At 42.3% G+C, this 26,070-nt stretch overlaps 3 protein-coding genes across 3 annotated transcripts in view; 2 read left to right on the top strand and 1 right to left on the bottom strand.

Moving 5' to 3' along the window:
* Positions 1-2,091: 2,091 nt before the first annotated feature.
* Positions 2,092-2,754, top strand: LOC103266179 (putative claudin-24). The gene has a single exon (XM_008063812.1). It carries the CDS (start codon positions 2,092-2,094, stop codon positions 2,752-2,754), a length of 663 nt encoding a protein of 220 aa, XP_008062003.1.
* A 1,017-nt stretch (positions 2,755-3,771) lies between these two features.
* On the top strand, positions 3,772-4,966 carry CLDN22 (claudin 22). The gene has a single exon (XM_008063813.1). It carries the CDS (start codon positions 4,307-4,309, stop codon positions 4,964-4,966), a length of 660 nt encoding a protein of 219 aa, XP_008062004.1. The 5' UTR covers positions 3,772-4,306.
* An 895-nt stretch (positions 4,967-5,861) lies between these two features.
* Positions 5,862-26,070, bottom strand: part of WWC2 (WW and C2 domain containing 2) — a 119,986-nt gene continuing 99,777 nt past the window's right edge. Inside the window, exons 21-22 of the mRNA XM_008063811.2 lie at positions 11,157-11,284; positions 5,862-8,768 (exon numbers count right to left, since the gene is read on the bottom strand). Of these exons, the coding sequence (XP_008062002.1) occupies positions 8,702-8,768; positions 11,157-11,284 (195 nt within the window). The 3' untranslated portion in view covers positions 5,862-8,701. The remainder of the gene's footprint in view (positions 8,769-11,156; positions 11,285-26,070) is intronic.

Here is a 26,070-nt window from a genome sequence, read left to right as displayed (position 1 = left end):
CCATGTTGCCCAGGCCCGTCTCAAACCTGTGGGCTCAGGCAGTCCTCTCACTTCTGCATCCCAAAGTGCTGGGATTACAGGCATGAGCCACTGCATCCGGCAGACCTGGTATCTTTTTTTTTTTTTTTTAAATCAAAAGGAGTTTTATTACTTGGTGCAAGTAAGAACACTGGGAGTATTCTCCAAAGCAGTGTCTCCCAGAGTGAAAGGAGGGTTTTATGGAGCGGCTGAGAAGGGAGAGGGTGCCTCCTCACAGCATGAAAAGAGGTCCCTGCTGCACAGATCCAGTGAGTCACTATGCCAGTAAGTAGGTCCTATCTTATGGTGACAAAACCATAGCTCCTCCCCAGGGTGGAGACATGCTAATGAGGAAAGTTCACTCAGGGTCATCTGTAAGTTGCTGGTTTTAGACCCAGTATCTTTATGCACACTGGAACAACTTATTTCAGGATGCTGAGGACATCAATACATCCTAAGGGATTCTGAAAATTTGTAAAAAGTAAGGAGTAATTCAGCTGGTGGCAACCTTTTTCAAAAACGTAAGATGGGAAAAGGTGAAAAGAGTAGCAATTCTCTTACCCAAATCTTATGCTTACTTTGGATACATCAGGATCTGGGTTCTGTCTTTCCAATCTCCCATTTAGCAACATTGTAAAGCAGGCTCCCCAACGGGTCCACTGGCCTGTTGGAACCAGGTCACACAGCAGGAGGTGAGCAACAAACTCTGCTTTCTGTCAGATCAGCGGCAGCATTAGATTCTCCTAAGAGTGGGAACGCTATTGTGAACTGCACATGCGAGGAACCTAGGCATGCTCATGAAGATCTAATGCCTGATGACCCCACACTCACCCACCCACCCACCTGTGGGAAAACTGTCTTCCATAATGCCAAAAAGTTTGGGGGACTGCTGTTGAAAAGGATCCCTGATCCCAGCCTACGCCTGACAGCTGAGATGTGATGGGCAGTGCTTCTGTCTCAACAGGTCAGAATCTTCCAGGGCAGCGGCTCCACTTTAGAAACCTGCATGTCCGGTTGCCCCCTCAGATCCTGGCTTCTGGGGCGAACACAGGACGCCCAGGGGCCCTGTGAATCTGGAGCCTGTAGCCTCTTGTCCTGGCCTGTGAGGTTGTGCATTCTCTGAAGGGTCATGCTCTGCTCGAGTATACTCTCAAGGTGTGGCTTAAACCAAAAAAACAAACAAGACGAAGCCTCAGAGGTCAGTCCAGTCACGGCTATTGTGTTCGTACTAGAACTTTTGTCATGGAGCTGGCAGGAGTCTCGGTCTTGGTGCCACTCTGCCCGGGCAGCTGACCCGAGAGGGACAGCTCAGCTCTGGGCAGAAACAACTCCCTGGACACTGAGACACTGCACACTACCCCAGGTCTTTCATGAGGATGGAAAAAACTGTACCTTCCCAGGACGCTCCCTCCTCCCTCGGTGGCTCTGGGCATCAGCCCGTCCTTTTTAATTAGCCCCGGGAACCAGCCTCTACCTCTCAAAGGAATTCGAGGGAAACCTTTCTGCCAAGTCCCAACTGAAGCCCCGTGACACTCAAGAACGTGGTCCGGGCTCTTGTGTAGGTTAAGGAAGTCTGAGAAGAATACAGATTATAGGGAAACAGTCTACCTTTCTTTACAAGGTCTTGTTTTGCATCCCTGAGATCTCAGATTCGGCGATCACAATGAGGTCCTGTTGTCGAAAGAGCTGGCCTTTATCACCACTTAAAATCTAATTAATCCATATTGAAGCACAAAGATTTCTGTTGTGCTTTAGGGTGAGGGGTCATAGAGCCCTCTTTGTTCATCCTTAGACTTATACTCATCAAGCAATGGGGATATAATTTTACCAAGCAAACGGAAAGCTAACAGATCAAATCCTTATCAGGAAGCCTAACTCGTAGCTTTAACAGAGTCCTTCGTCCTTTACATGAAACATTATATTCGAGAAGAACAAAAACACATTTCAGAGTGCCCAAAGAGTTAATGCCCACAGCTTATACTCCGGCCGCATAGAACCAAGATCGTCACACCACTGTCAACCACAAAAGACAGCAGATCCTATAGGGGTGGCAAAGTCCTCAGATCTGTTGCAATGGCTTTAATCATTCGAATAGCGATGCAATCTGCTGGGCTTTTATTATCTTTCCTGGGATGGGTTTTATCCATTATTACAACCTACTTGCCACATTGGAAGAACCTCAACCTGGACTTGAACGAAATGGAAAACTGGACCATGGGACTCTGGCAAACCTGCGTCACCCAGGAGGAAGTGGGGACGCAATGCAAGGACTTCGACTCCTTCCTGGCTTTGCCCGCTGAACTCAGGTTCTCCAGGATTTTCATGTTTCTGTCCAACGGGCTGGGATTGCTGGGCCTGCTGGTCTCTGGGTTTGGCCTGGACTGTCTGAGGATTGGAGAGAGACTGCAAGACCACAAGAGGCGACTGCTAGTCCTGGGAGGAATCCTGTCCTGGACCTCGGGGATCACAGTCCTGGCTCCCGTCTCCTGGGTCGCCCACACGACGGTCCGGGAGTTCTGGGATGAGACCATCCCAGAGATTGTCCCCAGGTGGGAGTTTGGGGAAGCCCTCTTTCTGGGCTGGTTTGCTGGCTTTTTCCTGGTACTAGGAGGGTGTCTGCTCAACTGTGCAGCCTGCTTCACCCGCGCTCCTCTGGCTCCGGGCCACTACACAGTGGCAGAGATGCAGACTCAGGGTCCATGCCTGGAAAATGGAAGTGCAGATCCGAAAGTATAAGACTTCGACAAGGCCAGAAAGGTGTATCCAACACCAGCAGTGATAACAAAAAGGTCTCTGTTATGTAACTGAATCTGTGCTACTCACATTTCTCATCCAATAACTACTTTTCTATACTGGCTAGACTCATTCCCCCCTAAAATCTGGAGATGAAGGAAAGCCTTATATTTAAAAGAAAACTATCATGGCAAACATTACATAGGTATAAGCAAGGGAAGTGTCACTAACCTGGTTATTTAAATCAATATGTAGCGGTGGCTCTCCAATATAGTCAGTTTTAAGTTTTAACATGTTCATTTTATGTTAGAAAACTTTTCTTTGTTTTTGTTGGTAGATGGAAATGATAATTAGCTTGTTTCCTCAAGAAAAAAACTAACAACCTGAAATCTTTTAAGTGTTCTACTTTAGTAAAACCACATGCCAAGCCAAACCCAAAGCGTTATTTCTACAACGACTTTGGTCTTCTTCGAACAGAAGTGATTTGTGTTTAGGAAATTACCGGGTACCCTGTGTGACAGGATTTCATGAGGCTGAAGTTTTCAGTACATTGTGATGTTCTCAGATTGAAAATACTGGCCAATCTCCTCTCTCTCTCTTTCCTCAAAAGTTTCATAGTTAAAAAAGGAAAACAATTCCAAGGATATTTTTCTTGATATTCAGATATTGTCAGTTCATTTGTTTGACAGGAAACTTCTTTTGTTCAACTAAAAATTACAAATGTGGGGATATATACCTTAGTGATGAACAGACAGATAGATTCCGACCTCCAAAGTCCTACAGCTTAACTTTTCCACAGCATTGAAAGCATATTTAAGCAAAGAAGAAAAAAAAAATCAAGTGTTTATGCCCACGTGCATGAACCTGACAGAAAGGTATGCAGATAAGCAGACTTGGTATTTAGTTCAGTATTGTTTCATATGCTATGTGGTATATGTAGCCTAAGGAATTTTAAAAGAACAGGTCTGATTTAAGGTCTAGAGAGATTTCTGATAAGATCAATTTATTTGGTTAAGAAATACTTTTCTTGAACCTACTTTAAAAAATGATGATAACATCCAATATTACCACAACATGCGTAATGAAATATGAGAACTGTAACAGATGAAAATCTGACAGGTGCAATTAGTAAAATATAAAGGAGGAGGTGAACTCAAACCGTCAATTAAACATTCTACATTCAGACATCCTAATTCTTTGACTTGTTAGGAAGGTTGGGAACAACATGAAAGCCATTTTACCTTAACAATGAAGGGAGATTTATTACTATTTAATTTCATTTCAGTGACAAACTGACTTGTACAAAATCTAGCCCATAGGACACGAGTGCAATCCTGGCCACGCCTTGGCATTACTGGTTTGCAGCATTATTTATTTCCCTATCCTTTTCTGAAACCCATTCAACATGAAATGGAACAATAGCACCTCTGGCAAGAATCCTCCTGTATACACAATGAAAAAATGTTTTTGAGCTTTGTAAATGATAACACACACTTCTTTTTCACAGCAACTCAAGGGCAGGAGTTAGCTTGGCCAAAGCTCGCAGGACATAAAAATGACTTTAGTTTTTAGAACTGTGGCACAATTAGCTGGGATTTCATTATCTCTGCTGGGATGGCTTTTATCCTGTCTTACAAACTACCTGCCACATTGGAAGAACCTCAACCTGGACTTAAACGAAATGGAAAACTGGACCATGGGACTCTGGCAAACCTGCGTCACCCAGGAGGAAGTGGGGACGCAATGCAAGGACTTCGACTCCTTCCTGGCTTTGCCCGCTGAACTCAGGATCTCCAGGATTTTAATGTTTCTGTCCAACGGGATGGGATTGCTGGGACTGCTGGTCTCTGGATTTGGCCTGGACTGTCTGAAGATTGGGGAGAGACTGCAAGACCACAAGAAGCAACTGCTAGTCCTGGGAGGAATCCTGTCCTGGACCTCGGGGATCACAGTCCTGGCTCCCATCTCCTGGGTCGCCCACACGATGGTCCGGGAGTTCTGGGATGAGACCATCCCAGAGATTGTCCCCAGGTGGGAGTTTGGGGAAGCCCTCTTTCTGGGCTGGTTTGCTGGCTTTTCCCTGGTACTAGGAGGGTGTCTGCTCAACTGTGCAGCCTGCTTCACCCGCGCTCCTCTGGCTCCGGGCCACTACACAGTGGCGGAGACGCGAGAGCCTCAACAACTGGAGATGAAGGGCACCTCCCCGAAAACCTAAGCCAGAAGGCCCAGTGCTACATGCTCTTCAGGAGACGCCTGCTCTGCACCGGATGTGGTAGGGTTTCCCACTACAGGCATCCTCTCATTGTGCTATTGATTTTCTGAAATGCATTTTCCTCCCTATGGAGAATAGTTTCTTCAACCGTAATTTCTCTCTCAGACTGGTAGAGCACTTTTTCCTTCCACTCTGAGACCCAAACCAGTCGAGACGTAACAGTGATCACACTCATTACTGTGGATGAGCTTTCTCTATTTTGAAGTAGGCTGTTATTGCACAGGACTGGTAAATAAAACATTATATTAGTCCTTATGTATCTCTGAAGGTGTTATTCACATGAAGATGTATCACCTTGGCAATCATTTACTTCTTCCAGGTGTTTAAGGTAACCTATGATCATCGAACTACGGTCTGGCTGCGTGTTTACTTAAAAGGCATAGCATCTGAATATACCAAAGATGTCGCTGGCGCTTTAAAAGCTTCAGAGGTGAGCACTCCAGACACACTCTCTCCTGCAGCAGAGACCTCAGTGCCTCTGTGGCACTTCTCTAAAGGCAGCCGCACGCGTTCATGCCTCTTCACTGTCAGCACAGAGGACGGCAATCTTGCCTTCTGGACGATCCACACAGAATCTGCTTCTGCTTCTGTGTCCCGTGCTCTGCCGTTGACGGCCTCGCCCCCGTCGGCCTCGCTCTGAGCAGCCCTGGGGCACAGCAGGTCAGGCCCGGCGCTGGAACCCGGCCTCCCCCCAAACTTGCTAGCCCAGGCGGTGAGACCACACGGTGACTCTGCAGCCCTGGCTTCACTTGCACAATGGAAATGTTTCACGTTTCTCATCAGCAGCACATTATCCAAGCAAGACCTCTTCTCACAAACTGCAGGCCTGGGGATTTCCTCATGAAAGATTTTATATTTGCTTGGTACATGGTTCAAGTAAACGCTTGTGTTTGTGCCAATCAGGGAAATTAACTGAACAATAAAAGACACTGACATAGAGTATTAGGCAATAGGCATCTTTGTTAAAAAAAAAAAACACTGAATTTTTTTCCACCCACAAACATATGGAAAGTGCAGAAACCAAAGTTAATCTATGTAATGTATTTGCATATTTTTACAAACCAAGACAAATTAAAACAGAAACATATTCAGAATTTAACCTGATTAAATATTTAGTTCAGTCCTGAGCTTTTGATATTTAATACAATATAGATAAAGCAATAGCAAAAAAAAAAAAAGATTTATTTGATTTGCATGCTACAGAAATTTAGCTAAACTTTGTTCATTTGGCTAGCAATATTCTTTTTGTACCTGTAACACTTAAGATTCTGATATACAAAACTGTCATAATATATTGATAATTCAAACTTGAGGACTAAATATTGCATTCTTTTACCCTGTGCAGAATAAATTCTAGCTTTTAAAAATAGTATTTATAATATTAAAATTCATATTTGTCCATATGGTTTTGTGATCAAGTTATTAAAATGTTCTGTCACTGTGAATCATTTGGGTTAGTAGTAATATGAAAAGATTATTGAAAGCTGCCTATAAATACATGACACTATTGTTGATTTTTAACGTGTGAAAAAGGATTACATTAAAATAAGTTCATCTCTCATATTAGAAATGAGCAAATTTTGTAAAATACAACCAAAAGGATCTTGGTCACAACTTTTCACTGCCAGCCTGAGACGGATTTTATTCTTTAATACTTGTCTGAAACTTCTTGTATTACAAAAAGTTGACAGCTAATCTGATGACAATTTATAAAGCTGTAAATATTCCAATATAGCCTCTTCTGTGTCAAACATTTAACATGGCCAGAACCAAACCATATATTAAACAGAACATAAATAAGACCGTAAATAAATAAATGAAGAAAATAAAATCATACGGTACAACTACACATAATTCTAGAAACATTTTCATGGTCAAACTACGAAGCCGAAAACTGCTGGCCTTCACTGACCTCTATGTTAAATAAACTTCTGCCTTTCACATTTGACCTTGACAAAGGTAGACGGTGTCCTTGTTTCTAGCTTTCCTTAGTCATTGAATAGAATGAACTGGGCAGCCCAGAAAGACTGCTCGGTCAGGGCACTAGGCTAGTTTTTGCTCAAAGAAGTGCCACGTCCAGCTAGGTCTTCAAAGAAATTTGTACGTAAGTGGTGTGATATTTAGGAGAAAACAAAGATCTAGGCTCAGAAATTTCTTAATCTGAACTTTGATTCTGATAAAATGAACTTTTCAAAATATGTTCAATTCCTGTCAAGACAATAAAAATTCTTGCTATTGAGGATTCTAGCTTAGGAATAGAACTTTATTTTTTCTTCTTATTCTTTCTTTCTTTAAGGGGCCCATTCCTGTAAGACAATTTTGCATTTCTTAAAAAAAAAAGGTTTAGTTTGCCATATATATAAGATGGATAACCAAAAATTGCTTCTTCCAGTAATAGACTGAGTAATAAGTATGGTTTAAATGGCCTAAATAATATATATGTTTATGCTGGCAGAGCTACACTAAGGATTTGTTTTTTTTAAGAAGTGCCAGGGTTGGGTAAGCTGAAATTCTAAACTGGAGGACAGGTCACTCAGTTTCCCTCTCTAAACTTGTTCATCCGGAACTGTTCTTTTTTTTTTTTTTTTAAACAACGATTTAGCCTCTACTTCAAATTCATAATCCCCCCAGGCACACTCTTCCCTTTGCCTCCCAAATATTTACCATAAGTTACATATGGAACCCCTAAAACTGAGAGCTGCAAAGTAATTTCTAGTAAATGTTAGAAATCTGTTTGGTACCCTGTTTTTTCACTTTTGGCAACTTTGGCTCAGTCAAGACATCCTCTCCTCCATGCTGGTTTCCCTTCTGTCTCTAGCGCCGCCTGTCTTCAGAACACAGGCCATGGCTCGGAACCAGCCTCCATCCTAGGACACAACCCTGGCGCAAGCCAGAGACTCGCCACTGAGCACTTGGGCAAATTCAGGTTGTGTTAGATGAACCGGCTGCTCGTTTGATGAGTCTATTCAGTGTATTTTAGGGTGACTGGTGTTCTTTCTGCTCCCCTGTCCTCAGTATCAAGGATCCCACAATCCTTAGAATAGTCAGGAGTATTGCCCCTTTGTATTTTTAGATTCTTGCACTCGGTATTTGATATTTTTGGTGTTTTTAGACAAATATAAAAGGACGAAAAGGAAACTGTCTGAAGGAACAAAGTGTTCCCACGCAGGTGGTGGCTATGACCCCAGGACCTGCTGCAGGTAGGCATGGACTCTGCACTCCAGCTCATGCAGAACGCCCAGCTGAAAGGGCTGCTCTCTAGCACACAGACGTGGCAGGGTGGCCACCTTCAGAGTCCACTTACAGGAACACAAGGGGAGCAAAGCCACCTCTGCTGAATCGAGTTGCTTCTCAACAGTCAGCTCAGCAGGACACACACTGGACACTGTCTCTGCTCCATGTTCACAAATGAGGCCCTCTGGTAACACAGACATACCGCACACCATGTGTGTAACAGATCCTGCTTTTGTTATCTGACTTTTTTCTTTTTTAAGCATATAAGAATTACATTCAAGGTACTTTACAAATTACATGTTGAAAATCTGATGTGATATAAAAGTTCTTCAAGAGTTGACAGTTACATGACCAAAAAACAAAAACAAATGTTCAGTCTTTTGCCCTTCCCAAGAAAGTGAACAGGTAACAAAACAAAACAAAACAATTCCTTAAGCCATGTGATCATACGTCATCAGCTGGCAGGGATGGAATGCTAATCTTCGCTCTGGTAAAGTAGGCAATCTTCTCCCTAGGGTTGGGGAGAGAAATAAACCGATTGAAATATGGGTGTTGAAAATACTTTGTGACCATTAAAACAGTCCCCAAGAACTGCAGTGGGTCTCTACAAGCCTGGGTAGGAAAGCTTTTCCGTCGGCAGGACTCCATTTAAAATCAAGGCAGTCTCTGCCTCTGAAAGGAAGCATAAAAAGTAGCTCTGGCTGCAGTAAGGCACTGACAGACCAAGCCAGGAGGCTCCCTTCGGGATTTCCAACACGAGACAGCCCATGGGTTCAGTCTGTGCATGGGTGTTTCTAAACCAGACAGGATTCAAAGGGTCCAAATCCTATGTGAAAGCTTCTCAGTGATCTCACAGAAAAGTACATGATGCCAGGAAGTTTCTCTAAAACCAATGCCATGCTAAGGCAGGAGAACCTCATGAGCGACACCCTGACTCGTTGGAGGGGAGGGACTCAGCTGCCTCGAAGGTAGAAACGGCCCTGCTTCCTGAAGCAGGGATAAGGAGAAATGACCTGAAAGGGAGAAGCTGAGAAGGAGAATGGTTTCCAGAGTAGGACAGTGCTACAAAAATGAGATTTGAGGACTTTGTAGTTATCTAAGGCAAGAGCAGAATGTCTTTCTTCCTAGAAATTTTCACTGCACACAGCATTTCATGAACACACATTTCCTGAGGGGCAAATCACATGAGGGGTACGTGGGCAGCTGTGAGAAGAACAGCACCCTGGCCCCTGGGAAGTGAGCAGGCGAGGAGGGGAGGACGCCTGGGGTGAGACAGAGATGCTGAGAAGAAAAGGAAGAGGAGGAAATCATGGACACTGGAACAAGAGCCCTTTTGGTGGCATAATGTCCTTTACAGTTGTTCAACTCCCTAAGAGATAATTAAGAGTTTTTAAAGGCAAGAGTGTGGGTAGATATCAGTGGAGGCCTTACGGCACACTTGAAAACTGGGGTGTTTAAAAATACCTGAATTAGTTGCCGAGCCTACATTTAAGATATTTCACATGAAATTCTTGCTTTCTGGCTTCTCTTGCAATCAGAAGGCCAGGGAACACTGGGATCCTGACTCCAGGCGAAACAAGCAACTGGGGTGGAGCTGCACCTGCGTGCGGGCAGAATGCTCCAGACCCCCCACCCCCATCTCTCACCACCCCAGGCCAGGCGTCAGTGACCATGCACATCCCTCATGCTTCCAGTACAGTCTGTCTTACTCCAGTCCATCTCATTCATTCTTATCACCTGCCTGGGGATACGACGGAAGGGGCTTGTACCTTAAGGGAAGTCAGGAATGTTTATGAATTCTTTGTTTCAGGTTTTAGCAACGACTGTGAGTTTGTGATTTTCCAGGCTGCACAATGCTGCGTACTCTCAAAATGACCACAGTGCCAAGGCTTGGAAGGACTACTCTCACCCTGCAGTTCGAAAAACCCAGGGACTCATACTCCCTGAAAGTTACCAAAGTGATTATTTAGTAGAATGGAGGCTTTCATGAGGGCAGGGAAAACGAACTCTTTGTTATAAAACAACTCGTAAAGAACGAAAGAGCCGAGAGCCCACAGGGCCTCATTGCTGGTGCCGCACCTTCCTCCTGTGTCCTGCATAACCATGCCTGTCCGCCACACTTCGGAACACTCCCCTGGGGCTTCTCTGGCTTACGCCTGCAGCTTTCCAGAGACTCCTCCATACCAAACCCCAACCCCAACCCAGCCAAACCCCCATGCAACCAGACCGTTCTCCGGCCCCTCCCACTGAGCGGACGCCTCCCCCGGCGGCTTCCAGGGCCACCTCTCAGCTCCTGCCATCCATCTCCTCGTCTCGCCCGCCCACCCAGGGCCTCTGGGTCTCCTCGGCCTCTTGGCTGCGCCTCCTTGCATCTTTGCTGCTGGGCGCCCTGTCACAGTTGGTGGCCCCGGCCCTCCTTCCTGGCTTCTTTCTACGTTTCATGGAACGTCTGGCCATCTCCCCTTGTGGGATCACTACACCAAGGAGGAACACTCTGTTTTCATCTCCGCCCTGACCCTGAACCCTGGCTCTGAGTTTTTATTTCCATTTGTCTACTGGCGTCACCTGTAGGTGCCAGGCAGAACTCAGGGTCCTCCTCACACCCCTGCCCCTTGGTGTCCATCTCAAGGGCTGGGACCTCAGGGCAGCATCCCCACCGCCCCTACGACCCTCCTGGGCCACCTGACCAGTTTCTCCCTGGCCCACGCTCCACAGCACCCCTGAGATCTGCCCTACATGGAATCGATACCCTCATTTGCTCTTGTGCCTGGAGACCAAGCTAGGAAACAGAAGACTTCGGTCTCATGTCTCAATACTAGTGTTCCCTGCACTGGGGAGAATTCCTGAACTCATGCCATATGAGGGCAACTCAAGAGCTGTGCTAGGTGGGGCCACTTACCTGAAGGACTGCACCTGCCGGGGCACCTGCCAGCTCTGCTCCCGAAGCCGACACACGTCCTTGGAGACTTGCCTCATCAGTTTCTCCGCATTCAAACTTTGCTTCTGCTCTTCTTTTGACTGTTCTGCCTGGCAAAGTTAAGAAAAACATGAAAAACACACAAAACGGTGATTAGAAATCCCTGAAGACATCCTAAGAGGCTTGAAAGTTCACGAGGTAAAGTCAAGAGACAGAGCAAGGTAGCCAGTGGGCTGGGTGAATTCTTTCACTCATCAGGGGACAACATTAACATGCCCAACTCATCCCGAGTGGCAGAAGGTGCTGGTGCAGGGGCAAGTTTATTTTAACCGCATTTTAGAAATCTTATTACATAGGTAATATGTGACAATTTTCTTACTGTGAACACTCAAAAAAGAAACTGAAAACTACTTACAGCACTTCTTTCAAAAAATAGCTACAATTAATATTTTGGTGAATACGCTTGCAACCTCTTATTTATCTTTTATACACTTTTGTTGGTCTTAGCCAACAGACACAATGCGCAGCCTCACGAATCATCAGATAAATGCAAATCAAAACTACAATGAGATACCACCAACTCCAGTAAGGATGATTATCATTAATAAGTCAAAAAACAACAGATGCTGGTGTGGATACAGAGAAAGAGAACACTTCTATACTGGTGGTGGGAGTGCAAATTAGTTCAACCTTTATGGAAAACAGTGTTTCGATTCCTAAAAGAACTAAAAATTGATCTTCCATACAGTCCAGCAATTCCTCTCCTGGAAACATACCTGGAGGAACATAAGTTGTTCTACCAAAAAGACACCTGCACATGCATGCTTACAGCTACACTATTCACAATAGCAAAAACACTGAACCCACCCAGATGCCAATTAAAAGTGGACTGGATAAAGAAAATTTGGTACATATACACGTTGGAGTATTATGCAGCCACAAAGGAGAACAAAATCATGAATTCTGCAGTAAACTGGATGGAGTTGAAGACTATCATACTAAGTGAACTACTACAGAAACAACTGAATATCCCACGCTCTCACTCCGAAATGGGCCCTCAACACTAGTCACATTAGCACGAGGGGGGAACTGGCAGTTGCTGGGCATTGCTGAGGGTGGGAGGCATGAAACAATATACAGGGACCCGGTCCACAACCAGGGGGAGCGAGGGCCAGGTAGGAGACCAAACTTCATCTGCATGCAGCCTACTTATGTAGTTAACCCTCACTTGTATCCAACATCTCTATAATAATGAAAATAAAAAAGCTAAATTACAACAGTAAAAACAAAAAGCTGTTTATTAAAGTAGAATTTACCTACCAAAAAACTGTACATGAAAGCACATAGCTCAAAGAACTTTTATAAATTGAACACAACCATGTAACCAGCACCACATAAAGGAAGAGAACATTCCTAGTTCCCAAGAAGCCCTTCCCAGTGACTGTTTGGCCACTGCACATGGGCTCTGGTATCCTGACTTCTAACAGCACAGGCTACTTTTCCTCTTGTCCTCGGTGTGGATGGATGGTCCAGTAGACACACTTGAGCTCTGGCTCCTTATGCTCAACCTCCTGCTTATGCGAATCATACACACCACTGCACAGAGGTGCAGCCCATTTTCCTCACTGCCGTATCACAGTCCATGATGTGACTTTACCACAACTCACCACCTGTTCTACTAATGATGGATATTTGAGTATTTTGCAGGAATATGTTTTTATCATAAAAATGGATGGATAATACTATTAAAATGGACTCATAATACATTAAAAGTTGCCTTTTCATTTCACTCACTCACGCACACGCATTCATGCGTTCACCTAATCAACAAGTATTTGTTGACTGTGTCCTACAGAGAGGGGCATTAAGTTGGTGGCGAAGAACAAATACTCTGGCACCATACAGCCTGGGTTTACATTCCATTTCTACCACTTACTAGTTATGTCAATTTGGGTAAGTTGTGTGTCTTAGATGCATTTGTAGATTGGGAGTAAGTACTTAATTCAAAGGGCTGTTGTGAAGTTTAAATGCGCTTATGTATGTAAAGCACTAAAAGCAGTACCCAACACATCAGCCTACTTATGTAGTTATTTTGACTATATGCCAGGCACTGTACTAGGAGGTAGGGATATAGCTGTGAAGAAATGAATGAAGTGCAGGCCAGGAGTCCAAGGTGAGAGGACTGCTTGAAGCCAGGAGTTTGAAATCAGCTTGGGCAAGATAGCAAGACTGTCTCTACAAAAAACTATAAAAAACTAGTCAAGCATGGTGGCTTGTACCTGAAATCCCAGCTACTGAGGAGACAAGTGGGAGGACTGCTTAAGGCCAGGAGTTCGAGGCTGTAGTGAGCTATGATTGTGCCAAGGCACTACAGCTTCAGTGGCAGACTGAGACCCTGTCTCAAAACAAACAACACAGATGAAGTCCAGTGGCAGAGACCAACAGCAGCAAAGATTATTTAATAATTATTAAAAACTAACAATATGACCAGGCACAGTGGCTCATGCCTGTGAATCCCAGCACTTTGAGAGGCTGAGGAGGGAGGACTGCTTGAGCCCAGGAATTTGAGACCAGCCTAGGCAACATGGTGAGACCGCATCTCTAAGAAAAAAACTCATAAAATCAGCTGGGCGTGGTGGTGTGCAGCTGTGGTCCCAGCTACTTGGGAGAATGAAGAAGGAAGATTACTTGAGCCCAGGAGGTCATGGCTGTAGGTGAGCCGTAATTGTGCCACTGCACTTCAGCCTGGGAGAAAGAGTAGTATTTCCTACTCAAATAAACAATAAAAAATTAACAATATATCACCTATATTTTCTCAGGTTAACAAAGCTTCCTCTCCATAACATTTTTAAAAAGTCTTTACTTTTTAGAGCTGTTTTGGTTTACAGCAAAACTGAGCAGGAAGTAGAGAGTTCCCATATACTCCCTGGCCCACGCATGCACAACCTTCCCCACTGCCAACGTCCCCACCAGTGGTACATTTGTTACAATTAATGAGCCTATATTGACCCATCATTATCACCCAGAGTCTACAGCTTACATTAGACGTCACTCTTTTATATATTAGCATTCTATGGGTTTTGGCAAGGTATAATGATATACATCCACCATTACGGTATCATACAGAGAGATAGTTTCACTGTCCTAAAATTCCTCTTATTCCGCCAATTCTTCTCTCCCTCCCTCCTAACCACTGGAACCACTGATCTTTCTACTGTCTTCAAAGTATATCCATTGTCTAGACATACTAACTTAACCATTCACCTATTGAAGGATATCTCAATTGCTTCTAAGCTTTGGCAATTATGAGTACAGCTGCTGTAAACTTCCATGCAAAGGTTTTTATGTGGACATAACTTTTCGACTCATACCAAGGAACACAACTGCTGGATCACATGTAAGAGTCTGTTTAGTTTCGTAAGAAACTGCCCAACTGTCTTCCAAAGTGCATATATCATTTTGCATTTGCACCAGCAATGAATGGGAGTTACTGTTGGTCTAAATCTTTGTCAGCATTTGGTGTTGTCTGTGTTCTGAATTTTGGCCATTCTAACAGGTGTGTAGTAGTATTTTATTACTGCTTTTAACCTATGATATCTTAAGGACATATATGATGTTGAATATTTTCTTCATATCTTTATTCACCATTTGTATATGTTCTTCGGTGAGGTGCCTGTTTAGGTCTTTTGCCAATTTTTAAATTAATTGTTTTGTATTGTTTAGTTTTAAGAGCTCTTTTTAATTTGGATATATATATATATATATATATATATTATCAGATATATCTTTTGCAAATATTTCTCCCAGTATATGGTTTATTTTCTTTCTCTTGACAATGTCTTTCATAAAGCAGAAGTTTTAAATTTTAACGAAGTCCAGCTTATTAGTAATTTCTTTCAAGGTTCTTTCAAATTCTTTCATGGTTCATGCCTCTGAAGTTGTATATTAAAGTCACTGCCATATGCAAGGTCATCTAGGCTTTCCCTTAGGATAAATTCTAAGAGTTTTATAGTTTATACTTCATACTTAGGTCTGTGATACACTCTGAGTTAAGTTTTATGAAGGGTATAGAGTCTGTATCTAGACTCATTTTTTTGCATGTGGAGGGGGGGTCAAATCTTTCATATTTTCTATATATGCCATCATGTCATATATGAACAAAGACAATTTAAACTACCCATAACTCTTCTGTCTTAGTGCATTAACTAAGACTTCTAGTATGATATAGAAAAGGAGAAGTGGGGACATCTTTGCCCTGTTCCTCATCTTAGTGGGAGAGCATCTAGCTTCTCACCATTAATCATGTTAGTTGAAGAGTTTTACAGATGTTCTTCAAGTTCCTTTCTATTTCTAGTTTGCTGGGAATTTCAATTATAAATGGGTGTTGAATTTTTTCAAAAATTTTTTGCATCTATCGATATGCTCATGTGTGTGTATTTTTTAGTCTGTTGACATGATGGAGGACATTAATTTTTTAAATGTCAAATCCGTCTTACATACCATACCTGGGATAAATCTCTCTTAGCCATAGTGTATAATTCTTTTTATATATTGTTGGATATATAAAATATTTTATAATATTGTAATATTTTATTGAACATTTCTGCATCTATGTTCACAAGAGATTTTAGTCTGTAGCTGTCTTATAATGTTTTTGCCTGGTTTTATTTTATTAGGATAATGCTGACCTCATGGAATAAGTTAGGAAGTATACCTTCCTATCCTCCAAAAGACTGTAGATAATTGATTAGCTTATTTCCTTAAATGTCTGGTAGGCTTCACCAGTGAATCCATCGAGGCCTAGTTGTTTTAGTTTGGGAAAGTTATTAATTATTGACTCAATTTCTTCATAGATCTAGGCCTATTCAGATTGTGTATTTCTTGATCTGAGTTTTGACGGATTGTCTTTTTGAAGGAATTGTTCCATTTCATTTAGGTTATCAGATTTGTGGGCACAGAGTATTATGGAATACACATAGTATTCCATTACTATCCTTTTAGCATTCATGGGATCTGTAGTGATGTCTCCTCTTTTATTTCTGACGTTTGTGACATAATTTGTTCTTTCTCCCTTTTTTCTTAGCCTGGTTAGCAGTTTACTACTGATCTTTTGGTTTTGTTAATATTTCTCTATTGGTTTCTTGTTTTCAGTTTCATTTGTTTCTGCTCTAATGTTTATACTTTCTTTTCTTATGCTTATTCTGTACTTAGTTAGCTCTTCTTTTTCTAGTTTCCTGAGATGGGAACTTACTTTATTGATTTTAACTCTTTCTTCTTTTCTAATATGCACTCAATGCTATAAATTTCCTTCTAAGCACTGCTTTTGCTGCATCCCACTTTTTTTTTTTTTTTTTTTGAGTGGGAGTCTCACTCTGTTGCCCAGACTGGAGTGCAGTGGCCACTCCCAGTCACTGAAGCCTCGACCTGCTGGGCTCCAGTGATCCTTCTGCCTCAGCCTTCCGAGTAGCCAGAATTACAGGCACGTGCTACCATGTCCGGCTGATTTTTTTATTTGTTGTAGAGATGAGGTCTCACCAAGTTGCCCAGGCAGGTCTCAAACCCGCAGGCTCAGGCAATCCACTCACCTCAGCCTCCCAAAGCGCGGGATTACAGGCTGAGCCACCGAGCCCAGCTCCCCACGTTTTTTTAAACAGTAGTTAAAATAAACAGCATTTATCGACTGCAGGGGAAGTGGAAGAGGATACCACAGCTCCTGCTCCTAGGGTGGAACCCGTAGACGCAAATGTCTGTCCTCCAAAAGTCATCCCACAAATCTTGATGAAGGTGTATTTTCATTTAATTCAAAATGTCTTTTCTCTTGAGATTTCTCCTTTGACTTGTTATTCAGATCGTGCTAATCATTCAAGTATTTTGGAATTTTCTAACTATATTCTGTTATTGATTTCTAGTTCAATCTCATTGTGGTAAAAGCAGACAGTATGAATGTGTGTTTTGTGGCCCAGAATGTGGTTTACATCTTGATGAATGTTACATGTAAGCTTAAGAAGAATGTGTCATCTGCTGTCATTGAATGAGGTAGCCTATAGGTGTCGATTATATCCAGTTGACTGATGGTGCTATTGAATTCAACTATGTCTTACTGGTTTTCTGTCTGCTGGATCTGTCCATTTCTGATAGAGAATAACGGTGGAGTCATCTACTTCTCCCTGCAGTTCTGTCAGCTTTTGCCTCACATATTTTGGTGCTGTTAGGCACATACATATTAAGAATTACTACGCCTTTTTAAAGAATTGATCTTTTTATCACTTATTATGTAATGCCCTTCTTTATCCCTGATAAATTTTCTTGCTCTGAAGTCTGTTCCTTCTGAAATTAATATAGATACTCCCACTTTCTTTTGATTAGTGCTAGCATAGTATATCTTTATCCATTTATTTTTAATCTTTTTTTATGTTTAAAGTGGGCTTCTTGTAGACAAAATATAGTTGGTTCTTCTTTTCTTTTTTTTTTTTTTGAGTTGGAGTCTCACTCTGTCACCCAGACTGGAATGCAGTGGCTGCTCCCAGCCACCGCAGCCTCGACCTGCTGGGATCCAGCGATCCTTCCACCTCAGCCTTCCAAGTAGCTGGAACTACAGGCGTGTGCTACCATGCCCGGCTAATTTTTTGATTTATTGTAGAGATGAGGTCTCCCAAGTTGCCCAGGCGGGTCTCGAACCCGTGGACTCAGGCAATTCACTCACCTCAGCTTCCCAAAGCACGGGATTACAGGCTGAGCCACCGAGCCCAGCTGGTTCTTGTTTTCTGATCAACTCTAACAATCTCTGTCTGCTCCCCTCCCTCTCCTCACTCTAATCTCTGTCTTTTAATTGGTGTATTCAGACCACTGATATTTAAAGTTGATTACTGATATGGCTGAGTTGCCTACCATATTTGTTTACTGTTTTCCATTTGTTACCCTTGTCGTTTGTTCTACTTTTGTCTTCTATTCTTTCACTGCCTTTTGTGGGTTTTTTTTTTTTTTTGAGTCCGAGTCTCACTCTGTCGCCCAGAATGGAGTGCAGTGGCATGCTCCTGGCCACCGCAGCCTCGACCTGCTGGGCTCTGGCGATCCTTCCGCCTCAGCCTTCCAAGTAACTGGAACTACAGGTGCATGCTACCACGCCCAGCTCATTTTTTGATTTATTGTACAGATGAGGTCTCGCCAAGTTGCCCAGGCGGGTCTTGAACCTGCGGACTCAGGCAATTCACTCACCTCGGCCTCCCAAAGCACGGGATTATAGGCTGAGTGAGCCACCAAGCCCGGCCCCTTTTGTGGTTTTAATTGAGCATTTTATATTATACCAAATTCTCTCCTTTCTTAGCACATCATTTATTCTTTTCTCTTACTCTTTCTGGTAGCTGCCCAAGACTTTTCACTATATATTACAAATAATCCAAACCTACTTTCAAATAACGTTATACCAATTCACAAGTAGTACAAATAGCTCATCATAATGAAATAGTCCACATTTTAAAAATCAAAATTAAAAAATAAATAATAAAAACCAACTAGTAGAAATAAACAAAAGCAAACAAAAAAATTCAGTTAACTCAGTAATATTTTTTTCTAATGTCTAATTACTGGTTCTAATGAACCAGTAATGTTTTTTTCTAATGTTTAGGGAAAATAGATTAATGTTTTTGTTTTCTTAAATATATTGAATGACATCCTAAAGAATAAACCATTTTCCATAACTCTCTCTTGTCCCTTTTACCACTGCTGCCATTTATTTATTTATAAGCACGCGCGCGCACATACACGTATACATAATTAAATGCACCGCTGACATCATTATTTTGAACAAATTATATTAGACTAAGAAAAGTTCTTATTTTATTTTAATTTACTCCCTTTTCAATATTCTTCCTTTGTTTATATATAGATGCATATTTCTAACCTTTATCATTTTCCTTCTCTCTGAAGAACTTTTCAAAAGAGATTTTGCTAGGTAGGTCTACTGGACACAAATTTCCTTTATTTTTGTTTGTCTGGGAAAGTCTTTAGTTCTCCTTCACTTTTGAGGGATAATTTTCTAGGGTACAGAAATCTAGGTTGATAGGAGTTTTATTATCTCTCAACAATTTGCATTATTTCACTGTAGTTTCCTATTGCTGTGTGGTTTCTGAGAAAGAGTCCAATAGAATCTTTGCTCTGCTGTAAGTAAGGAGCTTCCCACCACCCCACTTAGGTTTCTAATAAAAAATTTTTGATTATCTGTAATTTGAATATGATATGACAAGGTGTAAAGTTTGTGTGTGTTTGTGTGTGTTGCGTGCACGTGCGTGCACATGTGCTGCTATGTATCTTGCTCAATGTTTTTCTGAGCTTCCTGGATCTGTAGTTTGATGTCTGACATTAATTTGGGAAAATTCTTGGTCGTTAATGCTTCAACTATTTCTTCTGTTCCCTTCTCTCTTTCTTCTGGTATTCTCATTCACAGTTTTTACACCTTTGCAGTTGTCCCACAGTTCTTGGACATTGTGTTCCAATTTTTTTTTCAGTCTCTTTTCTCTTTGCTTTACAGTTTTGGAAGTTTCTGCTGACATATTCTTGAGCTCAGATATTCTTTCTTCAGTCATATCCAGTCTACCAGTGAGCCCATCAAAGGCATTCTTTATTTCTGTTACAGTGTTTTTGATCTGTAGTATTTCTTTTTTGATTCTTTCTTAGAATCCCCCATTACCAGGGGAAAAATAATGTTAATTTGTACTACGAGTTTAAAAATACCTAATATTGTAAAGTACTGAATAAGGCTTCCTTGATACTAATAAATAAACATAGGCCTGGATTTCATAACTATCAAATAAAAACACAACTCCTTAGCTACATAAACAAACAGCAAAACAGAAAATGAGGCTATGACTGTGCTGCTTGTTACTCCTCCTACTTGATCTTAGAAAACTATGTAACTTACGGTAGGGCTGTCCGCAGGGATTGAAAGGGCTCATGGTGACCCCGCCTTCTGAACTCCACAGAGGCAGTGGTTCCTTCTGTAGGTCTGCTAAGAGCTGCCTGGTCACAACTTTAGGGAGGACTCAAGGTCTGTTTGCCTTGGTGATTGAGATGTTTACACTGGGCCCATAAGCTTCAGGAGGGTAGGGGAGACGTCTCTTTAACATAATTCATAAAGGTTCAAGTGCTCAATAAAGATTTTTAAGCCAGTAGTTTTTGACAACTGCCTGTATTTGCAAAAGTTTCTTGCAACGCTGTCTTATAAAATGAGTTAATTAAATCAAATAGCTGAAGACTTTATTATATAATACACGTACACTTAATGAGGGGGAGTGGTGTCATCTAAAATTAATCTTGCCAATATATACTTTAAAAGTTAGTTATCCCCATCTGACAGAAGTAAAAATCTAATTTGATTTAGTTTACTTATGTCTTGCAGGACACAGATGTAAGTGGCTTTTAGCATTTTGGGGGGAAGCAGCTTTAAGAGCAGGCATTCTAAACAACATTTTTGGTGTGGATACAGGGTAACATTCCTCTTCCCTTTTCCTCCAGATTCTCACAGGGGCCGTGGGGAAAATGTAGCTAACTAGCAGTACTTGGGGAGCTTCCTGTCCTGCACCTGACATCCTGCTACTCTTACTCTAGGAGCAGAAACCACTGCCACATCTATTCCTGTCAAGGTGGATGATGACTTGGTTGATTCAGATCTGCCTTACAGGGCCTTTTGGGTACCTTCACTGAGTACCGGCCAGCTTTACAGGCAGACCTGTGGCCAGCACTGGAACTAGACATTCTTTTAAAGGAAGCCTTGTCCTTAATTTCCCTCATTGCGCTTCCACCTACTGTCTGTCTCCCACATGGAATGCAAGCACAGAGAACAGGCAGTGATCTGCATGTCTTCCTGAGAGTCCCCCCTGCCTCCACAGGCCCAGCAATTACCTTCTAAATGAGCGAGTGAGGGGCTGTGAGAAAGCCTGCTTCTTAGATGACAATTAGTTTATAAGAGTAATGTGCTCCAGTAACTCTCAGAAGTTTTAAAACAACCCAGGATTTTTCTAATAAATACCAAGTGTCAACAGAGTCCCTCCCGGAAAGCCACAAAATAAAGACTGATACATTTGAATTCAAGCAAATATCTGACCTTCCATAATGTGAAAGACCTTTTGGACAAAACAACAGAATGGACAAAAACACCTGTAGCTCAATCAACAGGCAGAGGTAAGGTGTGCTAGGGGAGGGACACTATTAGTTTTGTTTGAGTCATAGGCTGAGGATACTCAGTTCATCTGGGAGCCCCCTTCCTGTACAGGTCACCCTCTCTCCCATGGCCTCATAAGCAGTATGCTACAATAACAGAATACAAAATGTGGCACTGTTTAGTGGGGGCTGCTGGTCATGGTAGTGACATCTGGAGCTGTAAGGAAATATTCTAGCTGTAAGAAAATTCAGAAAGTTGGTGTCTGTTTGCTGCTTTTTGCAGCTTAGACCAAAGTCTTGAGAGAGACAGAGACAGACAGAGAAAGAGGGAGGGAGAGACAGAGATAGAGAGAGAAGGGTAGAGAGTAGAGAGGAAAAAAAGAGGGAGGGAAGGAGGGGGAGAGAGAGAGAGAGAGAATAGAAGAAAGGGCGGGGGGAGAGGGAGAAGGGGAGGGAGAGGAAGAGAGAGGGAGGGAGGGAGGGAGAAGGAAAGGGGAAGAGAGAGACAAACAGACGCATCAACTCAGGCCAGAGCCAAGCAGTTGGCACAAAGATGTGGAAGAAAAAACCGCTTAGCTAAAGGTGGTAGCCTACAGCCTGCAATCCAAGTTGATGGACAAGCCCAAAACTGGGATCCCTCTGGACTTGAAAAGCCAACTGCTTCTGTTGTAACTTAAGCAGTTCTAAACTTTAGAAGGAGATAAGACTGGTGCTGAGAAAAAGGAAATCAGAAACTTGTCTTCCCATACATGCCCACGGCTTCAGACACCTTTAAGGCCAGGAAGTCAAACAAGGTCTTCAGGCTTAAAAAGACACGACAAAGATAAGATCTTTGACTATGATTCACAGCCAAACTGATACTACCAGCAATTCTCCTACTAAGAATTTATGTTTTGCAGCTTAGACCAAAGTCTTGAGAGAGACAGAGGTGCAAAAATATGTACAGAAATGTGCATTTCCACATTTTTTATAACTGAAAATTTGAGAAACTGTCATTAGAATAATTAAATAATGATGATATAGTTATACAGGCAAATACCTTACAAATAATAAATTACAGCAACATTTACTAATGTAGGAAGCTGTTCATATGTTACTAGAACTAAGTGGGAATTAAAAAAGCAAACTTCAGAACAATGTATCTTTATGCCTCCATTTTTTGTGTAACCCTTTCAAATAATAGTCACACACACACACACACAGCATAAAAAACAGCTGGACAGACATATACCAAACTATCAACAGTGGTTACCTCTGGGGAATGCAACTCCAAGGAAGACTTCAAGTTTTTGCTCTATGCAGTTCGGCAGTATTTGGATTTATTACAGTATGTGCTACTTTAACTTACACACTGACATTAAAAAAATTCTCAAAGCAAAAGTGCACTAAACTTGAAAATAAAAATGCTGTGGCACTTTTAGGAAAGATGACATTTCACAAAAGTTGTTTATTCAGCAAGTACTTAGCAAGAGTCAGTTAAATTCACACCACTTTATGGAAAACTAGATATCCTACAATGGGGCATCTCTGGTACTAATGATAATCTACTAATGATAATCTACTATAATAACTTTAGATTTTTTTTGTTACAAACGATCACTTTTTGAGATCATTATCAAAAGGGAGAAAAAAATCCATCTCGAAACAGATATCTGCTGACTGACTTGAACAACAGAGCAGGAAAAGTCAGAGGAGGAATTGGGTAGCACACTGGGAAGAAAATCGAACCCATTTTTCTTAACTAGAAATGTCTCTGATCAGATCCAAAATACAGCAGGCTTTCAGGATCCTGTTCACACTCTTTGTCACCTTCCATGTGAATGGAATGTGGTCTACTTCTCCCTTGCAGAGCACTGCCATGGCTGCCCCTCTAAGTTACCTAATGGCTGTTTTCAACTATGTTTTCAACTAGTAGCATTTCTGTGGTGACTACAAAACTACTTTGAAACTTGGCATTGTTTAGGGAAGATATTCCTTTCCCTACTGAATAAGAACATACTTCACTGAACAACGTAAGACTGTATTTGTCTCAGTGCTTACGTATTTCCACTGTACCTGAATCTTTCTCCAAAAATTTAGGTGACAAAATGTATCACAGAAATTTTACGAGCTGTTAATAATAAACAGTAATCAATTTTGCAGAGTTAAATCCAATGCTGAATGCTTCATTATAATTATTAAGATATATTTTGCTGAATGTGGTGTATTAATACCCTTGATATAATTTTTTACTAGATTCTAACCTTTAAGAGTGTTTAACATCTGTATTATTTTAAGCTTTCAGAAAGTCTATACCACAGAACTCTGGCACTTTGACAGGGAAACCCTTGGAGGAAGAAGAAGAAATTTCACCTTTGTAAGCACCATGAGGCTCTCTGGGAAGAATCCCTGTCTTCTCTCAACACGCCTCTCCCCCTCACCCCGGGTGATGATAAGATGCCTAGTTCATGAGGATCAGCAGCCACTTATGTCTTAGACGTCAGAAGGGGATGATTAACCTCCAGCCTACATGATAGGAGTCTGACCTGCAAGAGGTCCAGTGATTTACTTGCAGTCGTGTTAAGCCTAACTGAATAAAGAACACAATCCAGTCTTAATTTACAGTCCTGAGCTTCTTGCTCTGTCTCCTAAGGGCATTGCAAAACACATGAGGGTACTAAATACAACTTCGTTTTTATTCTGGCTACAAAACAGACTTTCAGTCACAGAGGAGGAAGGTTATGGAGTGTGACCCTGAGACCTGACACTTTCCCTGACAAGGGAGGCAGACCCAGGATCTCTGCTGGCTTCAATTCACTGCTTTTCTGGGAGCCACATTTTATGGCAATTGGCAGGCTCTTTGCTATTGTTAGGCACTTTATGATCATCTTGCTGAAGATCTCACAAATCACCACCACCAGGGGAAACGGTGGAAAGGAAAGGGCAGCATATGAGCAGGGATGTGTGCTGGGATGCCCACATACGTGTGAGGTGTGTATGTAAGCAAGTCAGTGTGGAAAGGAGGGCGACGCAGGTGAGATAAGTCCATGGTGATCACCAAGTCCTGCAGCCATAATGAAAAGCACACAATTGGAATGGTTTGTATTTTCACAGAGCTGGTTACTGCAAATTTCAGAGGTGAGGGAAAAAAGTGCACAATTCAAACAGTCTGTATATCCACAGGGTTGGTAAAAATAAAGATAAAAACCATCTGTGCTAAGGGGAACCGGAAATCATTTTAAAGGCGATGTAAATGTACTCGGTTTTGTGAGCTTTTCTTCGCTGCTGCTTAACATCAAACTGCCACTAAGCAGAAGAGAGCAAGGATGAAGGGGCAACGGGTCTTGCACGTGCTATGGCTTGAAGTTTGTTCCCTCCAAAACTCATGCTGAAATTAACTGCCCCTGTAACAGTATTAAGAGAGGAGGTCCTGGGAGGTAAACAGGCCACGAGGCTCCCCCCACGAGTGGACACAATGCCTTAAGGAAAGGGCTTCTGGGAGTAGGTTCTCTCTCCCCTTCCACCCCCCCACAAGGGATGAGACAGCAAGAAGGCCCTTGCAGATGCTGGCCCTTGGCCTTGGATTTCCAGCCTCCGAAGTGTGAGGAATACATCGCATCCTTTGCAGATCACCTGGTCTGTGGTAGCTTCTTATAGCAGTACAAAATGGACTCAGGCAGTATGGCTTCCTACAGCGTAATCAAAACTCTGCTCTACATCGTAAGACAGCATTGCAAAATCCTGATATGGAAAAGTTTCCAGGAATCAGATTTCACCCTGGACTGCAGAATTATCAAAGCATGGACCCTAAAGGTTTGGTTCTTTTAGGCCACATAGACTTCAATTTCCACAAAGGTCTGTGAATCCTCACTTATACTGAAAGTATGTTAGATTTGATCTCAAGTAGATCATAGAATTTTGCAACTTGCAAGGATCTTGCTGGCTATCTATATCCAATCCTCCTAATTTATAGATAAGTATATGAATCCTGTTAGCGCATGGAAAAACAAGCTGCAGGTATGCATATTTTTATGGCTGGTTTACTTATATTTATCATTCTTTGTCTGATGAGAAGGAGTTGTGAAGGACTGGGGAAGGGTAATGAGAAAAGAAGGCCAGCAATAATGTCCAAGACCCGACTCTGACCTCCGGGCTCTCCTGGCTGTGCTGGATCGTCTCTTTCCACTTATCCCTTAAACAGGGACCTTTAGTGTATGCCACTGACTCCTTCCCTAGGCACCATCAGGCTAGCTAAAGAGTTCTGACCTTGTGTGTAAATAAAGTGTTTTTGGAATATGAGCCTCAACTCCATAGTAATGGTATGGAGAAAGATGAATACAATTATTAAGGCACCTTTCTCAGCTTTTAGCAGCCTTGAATTATTAGATATACTCACATTTTGTGAAGCTGGGATTTCCTTGGTGAGAACCAGAAAGCACACACACTTCTACTCTGAATCAGATACTCCAACACGGCAGCTCAGATCCTCTCCACTCTTCCCACCACCCGCAGTCATCGGCGCCCTGTGGGGTCTGGTGGACCGCGTGAAGGTGTGACCAGCGTCTCCCCGTATGTCCCTTCTCCGGCCTCTGCCATGAACTTTCCCACTGAAGTCAATGTGTGTTAGAGACCAACAGTTTACTAATATCAATTTATATTCTCTGGAAGGACAAATGTGTGTCATGAGATTGTTGATATCCATACATGCACACGGGTAGAATAACTCTTTCTTCTTTCTCCTCCCCGAGGGAGGACTGTGAGA

This window comes from Carlito syrichta, unplaced genomic scaffold (genome assembly GCF_000164805.1).
Source record: "Carlito syrichta isolate Samal-C Ts95f unplaced genomic scaffold, Tarsius_syrichta-2.0.1 Scaffold307055, whole genome shotgun sequence".
In the NCBI taxonomy this organism is placed as follows: domain Eukaryota; kingdom Metazoa; phylum Chordata; class Mammalia; order Primates; family Tarsiidae; genus Carlito; species Carlito syrichta.
This window is presented reverse-complemented; position numbering and strand designations above follow the sequence as displayed.